The sequence below is a fragment of the Apium graveolens genome, chromosome 6 (assembly GCF_009905375.1).
Source record: "Apium graveolens cultivar Ventura chromosome 6, ASM990537v1, whole genome shotgun sequence".
Classification (NCBI taxonomy): Eukaryota; Viridiplantae; Streptophyta; class Magnoliopsida; order Apiales; family Apiaceae; genus Apium; species Apium graveolens.
In genome coordinates, this window is record NC_133652.1 from 81,341,497 (window position 1) to 81,356,100 (window position 14,604).

The following is a 14,604-nucleotide window of genomic DNA, read 5'->3' on the forward strand; positions in this document are numbered from 1 at the left end:
TTGTGGTAGGACTTCGAATGACTAAAGCAAATCATGATGCGAAATGGGTAATCATTGACAGACTAAGAAATTTGACACATTTTCTACCAATTAACGAAAGACTTTCACTCGACAAGCTAGTACACTTATATCTCAAGGAAATTGTGATGCGACATGGAGTTCCAATATCTATTGCGTCTGATCGAGATCCCCAATTTAATTCAAGATTTTGGAGATAATTTCAAGAATGCCTTGGAACCAAATTAAATATGAGTACCGCTTATCATCCGTAAACTGATGGGCAAAGTGAAAGACCTATTCAGATAATCGAAGACATGTTACGAGTTTGTGCGATTGATTTTGAAGGCTGTTGGGATGAGCATTTACCTTTAGTCGAATTTTCTTACAACAACAACTATCATGCGAGCATTGGAATACCACCTCACGAAGCTTTATATGGAAGAAAATGCAGATCACCAATATATTGGGATGAAGTTGGAGAACACAAGATTTTGGGTCCAGAATTAATTTAATAGACTAAAAAAGATAGAACTTATTCGAAAGTGACTAGCTGCAGCGCAAAATCGACAACGCAAATATGTAGATCAAGGTAGGAAAGATATGGACTATCAAGAAGGAGAACATGTGCTACTCAAAATATCGCCATGGAAAGGATTGACTAGATTTGGCAACAAGGGTAAATTGAAGCCACGATACGTTGGACCATTTAAAATCTCGAAGAAAGTGGGGAAAGTTGCGTACGAGTTAGCCTTACCGCCTCATATGCAACATATTCACAATGTGTTTCACGTATCAATACTTAAGCAATATAATCCTGATTCTAGACATGTAATAGAATATGAACTGGTAGATATCCAACCTGACTTATCTTTTGTAGAACAGCCGGTAAAAATTTTAGATCGGCAAGAGAGAGTGCTGAGGAATAAGTCTATATCTTTAGTGCGAGTTTTGTGGAGAAACCCTATGGTTGAAGAATCAACCTGGGAACTTGAGAATGAGATGTTAGAGAAATATCCTCATTTGTTTTCTTAGCGAGATTCTGAGGACAAAATCTTATTAAGGGGGAAGGATGTAACGTTTGGGGAAATTACGTATGTATTATGTCATATATATAATAAATTATATGTATTAATGTGTCATTTATGTGTAATTAGCTGTAAAACCCTAATTACTATGTGTTACGTGCATCCTGTATCGTCCAGGTATTTTCAAGGTATTTTTCAGATATTTTATTTTGCATTTATATCTTTCTTATCAAAAGATATACGACCCGAATCATTATTTTATAGCTGATATTTTCAAATAAAATAATAGGCTTTATTTTTCATCAAACGGCTTTGAACATCTAGCTATTTTATAAATTTTCTCATTTCGCAAAAAATGACTTTTCCAGGCCCCGCTGGGTGTTAAAAACTCCACAAAAATTATATTTTTATTTTTATAAAATTATAGGACTTTCATTTATACCATTTCTTTGTATTTTTGCATTATTCACAATTTTTGGGAAATTTTGGCATATATATTGTATATATAAAATATTTATAAATTAAATTTTAATACTCAAAAATTATAAAATTAGGGGCCAATTAATTTTAAAAGATGTAGAATTAGGGCCTTAATTTTAATTAGGAGTATTAATTTTACTATTATAAATAGCCTGATTATTATTTAATTTTAATTAACTAATTATTAAAAATCTGAAAAATATGCAAATTCTCTCAAGAACCGGGTCGGGTTTTGAATTCGGGTTGAACAATCAAACACTGATTTTGATCTGATTTCTGTACCAAATCAAGCAGTTCGAGTACTCAAATCACAGGTTTCGATCTGTTCTTTCTGTTTCTGCCATCAATTTCAACTTTTGATTTATTATTTTTGATTTTCAATTTCTAGGATTTATACCCGATTTGGTACTTTTCACTACACCATAGAATGCATATAGCAACAGCAAAAATTTATTTCCTTAATGGCTTTTTATGTTGAAGTAGAAAATATGGCAACAAATATGAAAAATTTTGGCGTTGCATCCGCTGGTGATGCAATAGAGGTCCTATAGCAACGTTTTAAACCATATATAGCAACAACACAACCTCATTGCAGTAGACAATATTTAGCAACAAATTTAATTTTACAACAACATAGTAAAATCATTGCAATAGATGTTTTTGTCTGCTAATTAATCACCTTAAGGCAACATTAACTAGTCCAACTGCAATGAATTTATGGTCAAATTTAACAAATATTGTAACAATTTTGAACCAATTGCAATATTTTATGGCTGATGTAATTCTCAATGGCAACATTTTTGGACATAATTGCAACAGTATTTTAAAAAAAAACAAAAGGAACTGTTTATAAATAGACTAGCCAGGCATTTTTTTATGCCACAAAACCAAGCAATATTGTCATTCAAAAGTACCATGACCAAATCAAAAGCAGCTCTCAGGCTGTCCCAACATTAGCTTTACAAACATTCATAATTTAAGTATAAGAGAACAATAAAAAAGAATTTAGCTATTTGTACAAACTTCAAATTTAAAAATTAAACATAAAGCAATCACATGTGTAGCGCGACATTATTATTAATCTTCCTATAGTTAGGCTTGAAGAGGTGATTTTCTTTCCATGGAAGAATGTTGTCCAAGAAATCACATACTCCGTATGATAGCCAGGAAATCTCGCTACTAGTTTTTCGGCCCTAAAAGCAAATGCACTGCTGCACAAAACAAAATAAAATAAAACACTAAAACATTAAGGTGGCCGAAAGGTGTTTTTACGAGCACTTATCCACAAGGTACCAGCAATAGCAAATGTCCACAATGCCTTGACAACCCGCGGTCCAATCAGTATCTTTTCTGGTTCTGGTCCATCTAGTACTTCTAGACCACCTAGATAAATTACCAGAAAAACAAAATAAGTAAACTTTACTTCAAAATAATTTATTGGATAAGAGGGTACAATTACCAGGATCAAAAAGAGGGTGGTTGGACCATTCTGTAGAAATCGCCAGTGCTACAATTATGTAAGCACATTAACAAGTACATGGAGCTACAATTTAGAAAAATAGAAGTGTAATACGTTGCATTGCTACAGTCATTAGATAGAGAAAATATAAACCATCTTATCCCTAATTACCAGCTAATTGCATTGCTACAGTCATTAGATAGAGAAAATGTAAACCATCTTATCCCTAATTATCAGCAGTTAGCTCAATGGACACTACATAAACCACACACTACATAAAGAACCCAATGTCATAAAAGAATACCAGCTCATTGATATCCAGCTTGCTTGACTGAGCACCACACTTTAGTGCAACAGCAGTAATGAAATAATTGCACAAACATTTAATAATGAAATAGAGAAACAAATTGATATTAACAAAACAAAATATTTTTCCATAGATAAACCTCTAGATTGCTTAAAGAACTCATATAAAGCTCTGGTTCATATGTACCCATAAAAAAGACAAAAAAAATTAAGAAAGTTAACCTGAATAGAATACACTAAACTTGGTCTAAGCCCATCAACTGATACAGCACAAGCCTGAACAATTGATTCATAACATCAGATTAAAATTTAACATGAGACTAAATATAAGGTGCTAAATATAAAAACCACGTTGGAAGGTGCTAAATATTAAAAATTTGTAATGTTTTTTATGGAACATGAGGCTGTGTTTCAAAACATAAAAGATACATATCTGGTTACCTGGTTACACCTGTAACAAAATCCCATTTGTATCCAATAAACACAGATTCATTGAAGCAAGAATTGAACCCTGTGTCCATTCGGTTTCACATACTCTGCCATTCCCTATCCAAATTAGATGTTTTTTCTACATCATTGTCAGGAACATTCCATGATAATAGAATCGCTTATGGAGCCCAAAGTTTCTAATCATCGTTAATAGAATGACACTTGTTCATTGTGTTTAATTTTTATAAACTATTAATACGATGTTCTTCTGCAAAAGGAAACCAATAAAAGAGCAAGAGACATTGATATTGCTATAATTTGACTCTTTCCAGCACCGTAAATGTAAGTCATACATATTAATTTGTTCACTCAAATTAAGTTTCGCTTGCTCTATTTAAACTTTCTCTATAGAAGACCACGAGCAAATACCTAGTCGGAAATTTGAATTGCTACCAACTTCATACGGTAGTTGGTATATATACAATGTTAAGGCTTAGAATTAAACACTAAAATTTAATAAATGACATGATGAAAACAGTTGAAACAAACCATCAAACACTTAGAAGTCAATTACAAAAACCATACATCAACAATACAATCAAATTCAGTTTAAGTTTCTCAGGGGACTTTTATCAAACATGTTACAACATTGCTCAAACCCCTTACATAAAAACCATATTTAACCCTCACTTAGAATATCAAAAATAAATCACGGTGTCATTCAATTCAACAACAACAAAATAGAAAAGATCACGCCAATGTAACAACTATTTTCATTTTCATTATTAAATAAAGGAAGTACATAACTTGAATTTAACAAAGAGGCATCACCTGGGGCTGTGTAAAGAACACTGGGGGCATGCAAAGTTGAAAATTTGGCAAAATCAAAAATGTTTTTAGCTGGAGTTCACAGGTTTGCAAGAGCCGTGCAAGAGTCTCCGGGGTAAGTTTGCAGCCGGATAGGAGAGTCTGGTACATTTACGGCTTAAATCTTCTTCTCGAGCGTATTATTAAATCTTAATATGTATTTTTTGGATCAAACTTAAATCTTCTCTCTCTCTCTTGCGTCGTGTTTCTTGGTATGTGGTAGTGTGTGGCTCTGCTGTCTATTTTTTTCTTATCTTCATTTTTTTTTACTTTTTGTTAGCCGGAAAAGTTTTGTAGTCAAATTGTTTAGAAGCCCGCCAGTAGTTTGGGCCCAAAATTCGAACATATGGCAACACCTTGAAAAATTCATTGCAGTAGAATGCTGGTTTTTAACTCCCTCCATTTTTTGCATATGTATTGCAATGCTTTTAAAAGTCCTTGCAATACATCTAATGTAATCTCTCATTTGCAACAATTTTGGACAAAGTTTTTAAATTGTGGTTGCCATAGCCAATCTATGGTGTAGTGTTTTGATTCTGGGGTTATTTGTTGAAATTGATGTTGTGAATAGCTTTGTTTGATGATTTCTGATTGATTTCTGCTAATTAATTTTACTGACGATAGCTCGAATTGATAGTACCATATCTAAGGTTTATGAAAATTTTTGGTTGATCGTGTTTGATTTTAGAGAAAGCTGAGGTTATGTAAGGTATAGGGCTTTGATTGTACATGTTATAAGATTTATTTTGATATATAAAACGTGAATTTTTATGTACGAATTAGTGAAATCGGATTTTGGCCGGATTTTAAGTCGGTTTGATCGAAGAACTTAGCCTGAGGGTTATTAGATGATGTTGATGATTAGATAATGTTTAGAAATGAAGTTGGAATCGATTCCCAGTAAAAACAAGTACGAACAATTCGTGATTTGGCCTGAAAATGACTTCATCGGAATCTGAAAAAGTTCATCGGAGTTGGATCGTTTTCACCGGAGATGACGTTCCAGGAATGATTCTGTGATGTGATTGCTGTGGTTGAATTGCTGTGTTGATTTCAAAACGGAGTTGAATTGAGGGGTAATTAGACTGGCCGGAAAATAGGTTGGTGACCGGAATCCTCGTCGGATTCTGGGTTCATCCCGACCCGTTTGCTGTTCTTGGTGACCCGGTTGCAACCCGGGTTTGATCTGTTTTTGTCAGAATTGATTTTCTGGCAAATGTTTCTGGAAATTATTTTATTTTTATTTTATTTTAATTATAAAAGTAGTTTTATTTATTTTATAAATTGATTAATTAATTATTTAATTAATTGATTTATATTATAAATAATTCTGAAATATTTTCTAAAAAGTCAAATTTGATAATTTTCTCAATTATTTATTATTTATTATTTATTATTTATTATTTGAAAATGATTAATTATTTCGATAATTAATCAAATAATTTTTAATAAATCATAATAAATTCATTTTAATTCCAAAAATTATAGAAAAATTATTTTTAATTCTGATTTGTCTTAAATAATTATTTAAAAATTATTTTAGGGTTTAATAATTAGTAATAATTATTTGTATTGAATAATTAATTGATTTATCTGTATTTAATTGATATTAATTAGACCGTTAGTCCAATTCGAGCGAAACGAAAGCCCTTTGACTTAGAAAAATGAATTATTTTCATTAAAAATAATAGTAAAACCTAATTTCTTCTAGAAATTAGTTGACCTTTGATATTTATCTGATTATAAGCCGAATCGCGTGCAGAGACGAATCCAATCAATCCCGAAAAATAGGAAAGGAGTCAGATAATGATCGGTTAAGCGAACAGCGAGTCGATTTTGATTTTAAAAATTATTTTAACCATAAAAATGATTATGTGGCTTATGTGCTTATGTGTATTATGTGGTTAATCGAGTCTTGCTTGTTAATAAATAATATATGAGTCAATAATACGCACATGGGTAGACAATATGAATGACGTGAAGTCGGTTTGAGACGCAATTGAAGTATGAGATGACTAAATCAGTCTATTTCTCTAGCAGAAGCCAAGCCAGCAAGGCAGGTTGATCTGGTGATAGACGAAGGTGACATATCTGAAGTGAGTCACGTAGAAGGCAAGTTTTTCCCCTATTCTAATTTCTGAATAGTGATATTTCTTCAGATTCATATCACGCTTGCACGCTTTTGATTCTAATTCATAAACACTGATACACAATTGCTATTCACTTGTTCATATTTCATTTTGATTCTTGATTTCTCCTTTTTCTTTGAATTCCTTATTCATATTCCAATTTTTACACATACACATTAGTATATTCTGGTAATTAGAATATATCAAAGCATACCGATTGTTCCGATTACTACTCCATTGACTGGATAGTGATATTTTGGGATTAAGTTTTACTTGATCCTAAGGACCGTGACATAACCGGATCCTTGAGATGGGTCGTAGAGCCTGGGTGCCCAGCTGGATCTACATAGGGAGATATAGATATGCACTGTATCCTGGCTGATCTGTAGGATATAGATGCGAACTTGTGTCCAGTTTAGTATTTTTATATTCTCGAGCAGTGACCTTCTTTCTATTCTCGCAGGGTTATGTCTTTGCAGATGTAACCAGATTACCGATTCATTTAAAATGCTTTAACACTGTTTATATTTTGCGGACTTGTTGAGCAATTTTTGGCTCACCCATTTTTGTTGTTATTCACCTTATTATTTTCAGTTAAGAAGGAACATGAAACCCATCAGGACTCGAGTGGTAAAGAAGCGGGTCAAGCCTCGAGATTCTCTCATACCCAAGGTGTTGATCCCAATCCAGGAAGAAAACTTTGAGTTGTCCGAATAGGTGGAGTGTAGATAGTTAGTGTGTGAGTTTGAAGAAAAGATAAACTTAGTTTAAAACTGGTTAGACAATGGTTTGTAATAAAGATAGTTTGTAAAATTTTAAATTTGGTTTGTAATAAAGTAGTTAGTGGTTCTTGTTTTCATACTTCAACCTAAAAAGATTCTGGTTAGTGTTAAAGGGGTTTAGATACATTTTATTATTATTGTTATTCAGATTTTACAGGTTTGGTGATTAGCTAGTAACCCCCAGACTTATACCCCAGGTCTGGAGGGCATAACACATTCCATGTCTATATAAGGGGCCTCACCCCACAAATCAGAAATATGTTTTTTGACTTGATCCTTAGCATATAGCAAGGTACATAAGCATCTTGTGATGGCAAATTGAGTCACGAGACACGAGATCAGTCAAATCGAATCTCGAAGCTCACGAACCCTAGCAATAAATACACCCTAAGTTTTTACCCATAACATTTGATATTTTAATTTATTAACTGGTTTAAAATATTACTGTAACCAAATTATCGGAATGGACTATGTTGGAAAACTGTCTTTCAGTCCTTTTTTGTCAAGGTATCAATATATATTATTGGTAAAGTAAAAATAGGTAATTTGTGGCTTTTGTATGTATGGAGGGGGCCAATTATATTTTAAATGTACAAGATTAAGTGCCCGTTTGGAAAATCTATAAATATGTAACTTATGACTTAAAATGAATAAGTAATTTATAAGTTATAAGCAGATGAATTCTTATAAGTTATTTAAGTGTTTAGATAATTTTATTTATAAGTAAGAATTTTTTTTATTTAAATGAAATAAAATAAATAATATTTAAAAATATTTATCTTAATTTATAAATTTTAAATTAGATTAATATTTAAAAACATATATTTAAAGTTAAAGTTAATTAAAAAATCAAAAATTAAAATAAGTTGAGAAAAAGTACGTCGTTATTAACATTTAACTTATCGGCCTATAAATTATAAATTCGATTTATAAGTTAGGTGTACAAACACTACTCGATAAACGGTTACAGACTTATAAGTCACAAGTAGACTTATAAGTGTGTGCCAAACACGCCCTAAGTCACATCTTATATGTTTTCGTGGATAAAAAATGCCAGATTGTGAAATCCATAAATATTATCTATCAAAGACGTTAAGCCTTGTGTTTATATAATTATGATTATATTTCCATCTCAAAAATGAAAAAGTATACACACACTACAAGAAAACAAGACTAAATATAACCGAGTAAATACAACCGGAGTCAAATTCAACCGATTTTAGTTGAAATTAAGGGTGCGGCTAAATACGACTGAAAACAGTCGTATAAAATACCAGTGGTATTTAGCGCGATCGTATTTAGCAATAAATTCGACCGCTGGTAGTTAAATTTAGCCGTGCTCATAAATTCGACCGAATATTGTTTGAATTTTCCCTTACCAAAAAAATAAAGGGAATTTTTCCGCCCGTTAAATTATTGGGCACTCCTAAATACAACTGATTTCGGTTAAATTTAGTATTTCCCGCAGTTTCTAATTTTCGGCGCCAAAATAAGCTGAATTTTCCTGGTTTTGTGTAAAACACATGCTCCTAAATTCAACCGAATGCAGTTGGTTTTAGGGCCACGTCATTGACGTACGTCAGCAATTATAAATACGACCGGTAGTAGTAGAAAATAATTTACGACCGGCCGTGGTTAAAAATTAAATACGACCATATGTGGTAGCAAACTAAAGACGACCGTTTGTTGTAAAAAATTAAATACGACCGTATTCAGTTGTATTTAGCCGCTTTCTATTTTCTTCTGAATTTAGTTAAACTTAGTAGCTCCTTTTTGGCAACCCTACTTTCTTCCTTTCTAACAGCCGCAACTATCCCTTCTCTCCCCCATCTTCTCCCCTTTTCCACCCATTTTGCATTCATGTGATCATCCTTAATCATCAAGTAAGTATAATTATCTATTTTCATTTATTTATGTGTTTGTATCTTTTCTTTAATATAATTGCATAACTATTATACATATAATTTGGATTTGTTGATAAATATTAATTATTGTTTCCTAATTTTTCCAATAGGATGATAAATAGTGTAAAATGTTGATATTGTTAGCGGTTAATAATTACATGTATGTACGCATTTGTAGTTGGCATCCGATCGTAGTTGGATATACACTAATATACATGGTTTGATATTCTCAATTTTCTTTTTACAGCTTATATATTGAACTCTTTGAAATATCGTAAATGAAATCTCACACAGAAAAATTGAACTGTTAGATAAAATCTTGCTATAATGATGGAGATCTGAATGTGGTCCTGATGAACGATGAAATCTTGCTATAATGTGTTCAAGTTTTAGTTATTAAAAATCTGGTATGTTTTTGTAGGAAACTGTTCCTGCTGATCAAGTTGTGGAAAACAGCGGCAACAATGAAGATGAAGACCGCGAGGCACACAACTATCCGCTGAGATAGGCCGTATATTAGCCTGGTAATCTTGCTCAGCTTTTGTGAACTAATGAACTGGTTGGGATTTAGTATATTCCCTCCCTCTATTGTTTGTTAAACTACCTCTTTTGTTAAAGTACTTAATGGGACATGTACTGGTTTGAACTTTTCTAGCACTGAGGAACTAATTGTACTTAAGTAATTAGTATTATGACTTTAAGCCAATTATCAGTTTTATGTTTAAATCTTGTTTGGTTTATATGTTTTTATTCATTATTTTGTGATGCTTGGGGTATGCATGAAGGAAAATATTTTGGCTATTCATTAGAGGTTCCTCGAAACTGGATTTTTTTTTGGGATTTTGTTAAGTTAATTCGTCCGAAGTCGGTTAAAAATAAAAATCGACTAAAACCAATCGAAATTGAATTTTTACCAAAAGCAGTCGAAATTAAATTTTAACCAAAAGTGGTCGAATTTGATAAATGAGTAAATACGGTCGAATTTAGTATTTTTGCGGGAATTTTGATATTATATGAAAATTTGATTTTTTGGGCGTGATTTTCAAATTTCAAACGAAAATTTGAAAGTTTAAGTGAAAAATTGACAAATTTAAATTTAACCACCTCCGGTCGAACTAAGCGCACTAAATTCGACCAATTACTAAATATGACGGGACCGAATGCGACCAGTTTAAAAAATGGCCGTATTATTTAACTAAATACGACCGTTTTTCTGCCGATCTGCCGATCGTATTTAGCCATTTTTTAGTAGTGACAATCGTATCAAAAAGAGTAGATATACGAATCTAAATCTCTCCAAATTTTCATGTTCAGTGATAGGTTTTGATAAGAGTAGATTGCTCATGGAATATAGTAATCAATAATATATATAATACTCAATCAATTAAAATTATTTATTTACATTTATGAGAGAGGGTTTATTACATATTTTAAGAAAAGTATAAGTATATACGTATATGAGAAAGTGTTCGGTACGTATTTAAATATAAATATAAGTATAATTCTAAAATATTTTTTTAAAAAAATATTTTTAATTTTTATCTAAAAACATACATGAAAATATTAAATTACATTACTATATTTTATAGGAAATGTTAAATCGAGAGCATAATTTTAATTTGCAGGGTAAAAGAGTTTTGAAATGACTATATTACCTATATATTAATTTTTACTTGAATTATATTGATGTATATTCAGGGAGGGCATTTTAATCTTTTCACATGTCGTTTGCTCCGAAAATTAAAAAATCTATCTGAATTTAACATTTTCCTATTTTATATGCACTTGTTAGACACTCTTTCTTAAATGTAAGAAATGGGTGGTGGGAAGGAAGTAGTAATTAAAATGGCTAGGGCTGACTGTGTATGGACTCCAAAACAAGTACACAACTGTTTCATATATCCCAACCTTTACGAACGCAACTCGATCATTTTTCTGATCAATAGTATTGAAATATGTAGACTACAATATCAACGGGGAATGGGGTGCTAGTTCCAAAATAAATCTCAGACTTAATACGGTACAACATATAAAAACACGTTTTACATGTAGTGCAAGTAATCATATTTTATTGGGTTGTTTTCAATTGGTCATCCATCAACTTTACAGAATATGTTACCATAAAGTTTATATATATATATATATATATATAAAAAAATGCAACGAAACTTGAAATAGTAACCTTTCTTTCTTCTATCAAATGCAAGACGGTTTCAACCTCTCATCGCTTTAAACAAATTCAGGAAACATATTTAGACTTGGGTAATATGATATCTAATCAAGAGTATTAGTTACGATATTCCCTCCTTTTTTTCCTTTTTTTTTTTTGGGCACGACATTTTAATAAGAAAAATCCTAGGATACAACATTATGTGAGGATATTTTGGGAATAAGACTCCAAAGAAAACCAACATGACACCCCCACCCCACCCATGTCTAGACAAAAAAAAAAGTAATATAGACCAAGATTCATGCAAATATAAGAATGATCTGTTCTTTACTAGTTACAAGTTGTATAGTTTAACCGGAGTTCATACCATTTACAGAAGTACACTGCTTCAGCAATGACCGGAACCTCCATTACTTTCAAAAAATCTTAAGAAATATCTCTCTCTATATGGGACTATTTCATATATTCCGGTAGTACAAGCCCAAAAAAGACCCAGATTTTTAATTGACAAACACTAGGAATGCGGATGTAATTTTCAGAATTTGAAGCTTTAAGTAGTGTACAGATTTGGATTTAATCCGTAGATAAACATAATTTTAATAGTACGAAAACAAATATATATGCTGCATGTATACATAAACAATAAGTAAAACCTAGAGTAGTTTTTACAAGTACAGATCTATTTGGCTTGGCAGTTATATGGAATGATGCGGTCATTATATCAGTGTTGCAATATAGTTGGAACAATTGCTATATCACTTTGCAGACTAAAGAAGGTCTGACCGATATTTATTACAAGATCTTATAGTAGCCAGCGCTAATGCTACTGCATGCTGCCCTTAATTATGTAATTAGCTAGGGGGTGGTTGGTTGGGTTGAAAATGAAGAACGAATAGCTCGTCTGAGCGCATCTTCCGATCGCAAACTGCCCTCCGAGGGGACTTTGATCACCACATCCAGAAGCATCAAGTTGTCAAAAGTAGACATGCTTGCATGGTTCACTTGTAGTTCCAGCTGCCTTAATGCATCCATCAGTTTTGCACCCGGATGATTAGTGTTTTTACATTGTACCCGTATCATCGCGTCGTTGCCTACCAATTTAACATCCACCTCATCATTAGTACTAATTGCTGTTGCTTCATCAACGACATCACTGATTGTACTAGTGCTACTACCATTATACTGCTCCGGAGGAGCATTCTTCGGTGATATCGCTACTTGGGACTCGAATTCCTCCAATTTTGTTTTGAGGTCATTTATGTAGCTAACCGCGTCCCCTAGAAGGGACGCCTTGTCCATCTTTGACACATGTGGAACCACTGCCCTCAGTGCGTAAAATTTGCTGTTAAGCTTCTCCCTCCGCTGCCTCTCTGCTTCAACATGATTTATGGGTCTGTCCCTCCCAGCAAGCGGCTTTCTACCTCTTTTCTTGCCACCAGTAGCTCCTCCTCCTCCAGCTTTCTGAATTTTTGCAGGATCGTTCCTATCACCTGTCATCGTGAAGCTCATCATTCCACACTTCTGATCATGAAACATCCCATGCTCATCTTCAAAATCATTGAAAATGTCTAGGAGTAGACCTTTGTCTTTCTTATCTTGTACAGGGCCCGGGGTTATCGATTTCGCAATCTCCCCACTACTCATAGAATGATGATGGTCTGAGCTGGATGAAGATCCAAACAGCCACATAATTTGCTCCACCAGGATCAAGTCTTCGTTGATGCTAAAACAAGAACCCATCTCAACCACCCCATCAGCAGTTGGAACACAAATCATGGTACGGATGCCATATATCATAGCTTCTCGGGCTCTTTCGCACTCGCAACTCCCCAGGGATCCAGCAAGCCATACATGGTTGCCAGAAGTAAAAGCCTTAAGAGCAACTCCTCCTGCAGGAACATTTCGGGCAATTGAGTTAAGATAAAACCACTCAGGGTCGTTGACATGAATGTCACTGCTGTCCATGTCATCAAAAACAAACTTATGGTTGAAAATTGCATTATATTCACAGGCGCTAGATCTGTTTCCCTGCACCACCTGCTTATCATTCATACCACCAGCAGCAGGTGATGATTTAAAATGACCGTCGCCATAACTCAACACCATATCGGAACACGAACCACCAGGCATCGTAATTAATGATCGCCAGTTAATAACATAGCACCAACAAGGATGCGACTCAAGAAGATGTTCAAGTTTAAGTCGAAGAGAGGAAGGAGTGGAGGAGAAGGTTGGATAGTAAGAACCACCACCAACACCATTTTCGATGTCAAGTTCTAGCATCGATGAAGATGAAGACGAGGACATTACAAAACTCTGATGATCTTCAATATACAACAACTTAAAACAACACTAATGGTTATACTACTATATAATTAGAGTCCTTACAAAATTAAGAAAACTGATTGAAGGAGACAAAGACAGTATGTATTAACAACACAAGGACCACTATAGTACAGTGAGAGTCCAACTTTACAATTATCATGAGTGATGCTGGATTTTACTTATAGCCTACGCCATATAATTTAAAACTAGGGTAATTATTCATTTCATTGACAATGGAATTAGAGCACGTGTTATTCTCTCTTCCACATATTGTTTTATTCCGTTCAATATCTTTTGAAAACAATTGTACTGTAATATTATATTAAACAGTGGTAAATTGATTTGTACTTTGTGAAAAATAATCACGCACGTGTTTATCTTTATTGATTTGTAAATGCTGAATATAAAATAAAAATCGTTCAAACTATAATTAAATTATTTGTATTTAGTATAAAACGAAAGATATAAGTGTGATGTAATAAATTTTTTATGATTTATTTATTTTTCGCGCACTTTTGACGTACTATTAAAAAAAGATTTTTTCTACCGTTTTATTTTCTACCGACACATTTTCTATCGGTCATCTTCTACCGATTTTTAAGTGATAGGACTTTTTTTTGTCGTTCATTAAATCGGTAGGAAATGACAGCCATTTATCATCGAGGGTGGTAGTAAACAGCTAAATGTGGGCCCATTTTTTCAAATCAGTTTTGCCAAAACAAGTTTGT

The 14,604-nt window shown here is 33.0% G+C and overlaps 1 protein-coding gene across 1 annotated transcript; it reads right to left on the reverse strand.

The window, feature by feature from the left end:
- Positions 1-12,145: 12,145 nt before the first annotated feature.
- LOC141663559 (transcription factor MYC4-like) lies at positions 12,146-14,031 on the reverse strand. The gene has a single exon (XM_074469341.1). It carries the CDS (start codon positions 13,856-13,858, stop codon positions 12,407-12,409), a length of 1,452 nt encoding a protein of 483 aa, XP_074325442.1. The 5' UTR covers positions 13,859-14,031; the 3' UTR covers positions 12,146-12,406.
- Positions 14,032-14,604: the final 573 nt, after the last annotated feature.

What these genes read in the sequence shown, in the direction of transcription:
- LOC141663559 (XM_074469341.1), bottom strand. Translation starts at nt 13,858, where the DNA reads ATGTCCTCGTCTTCATCTTCATCGATGCTAGAACTTGACATCGAAAAT.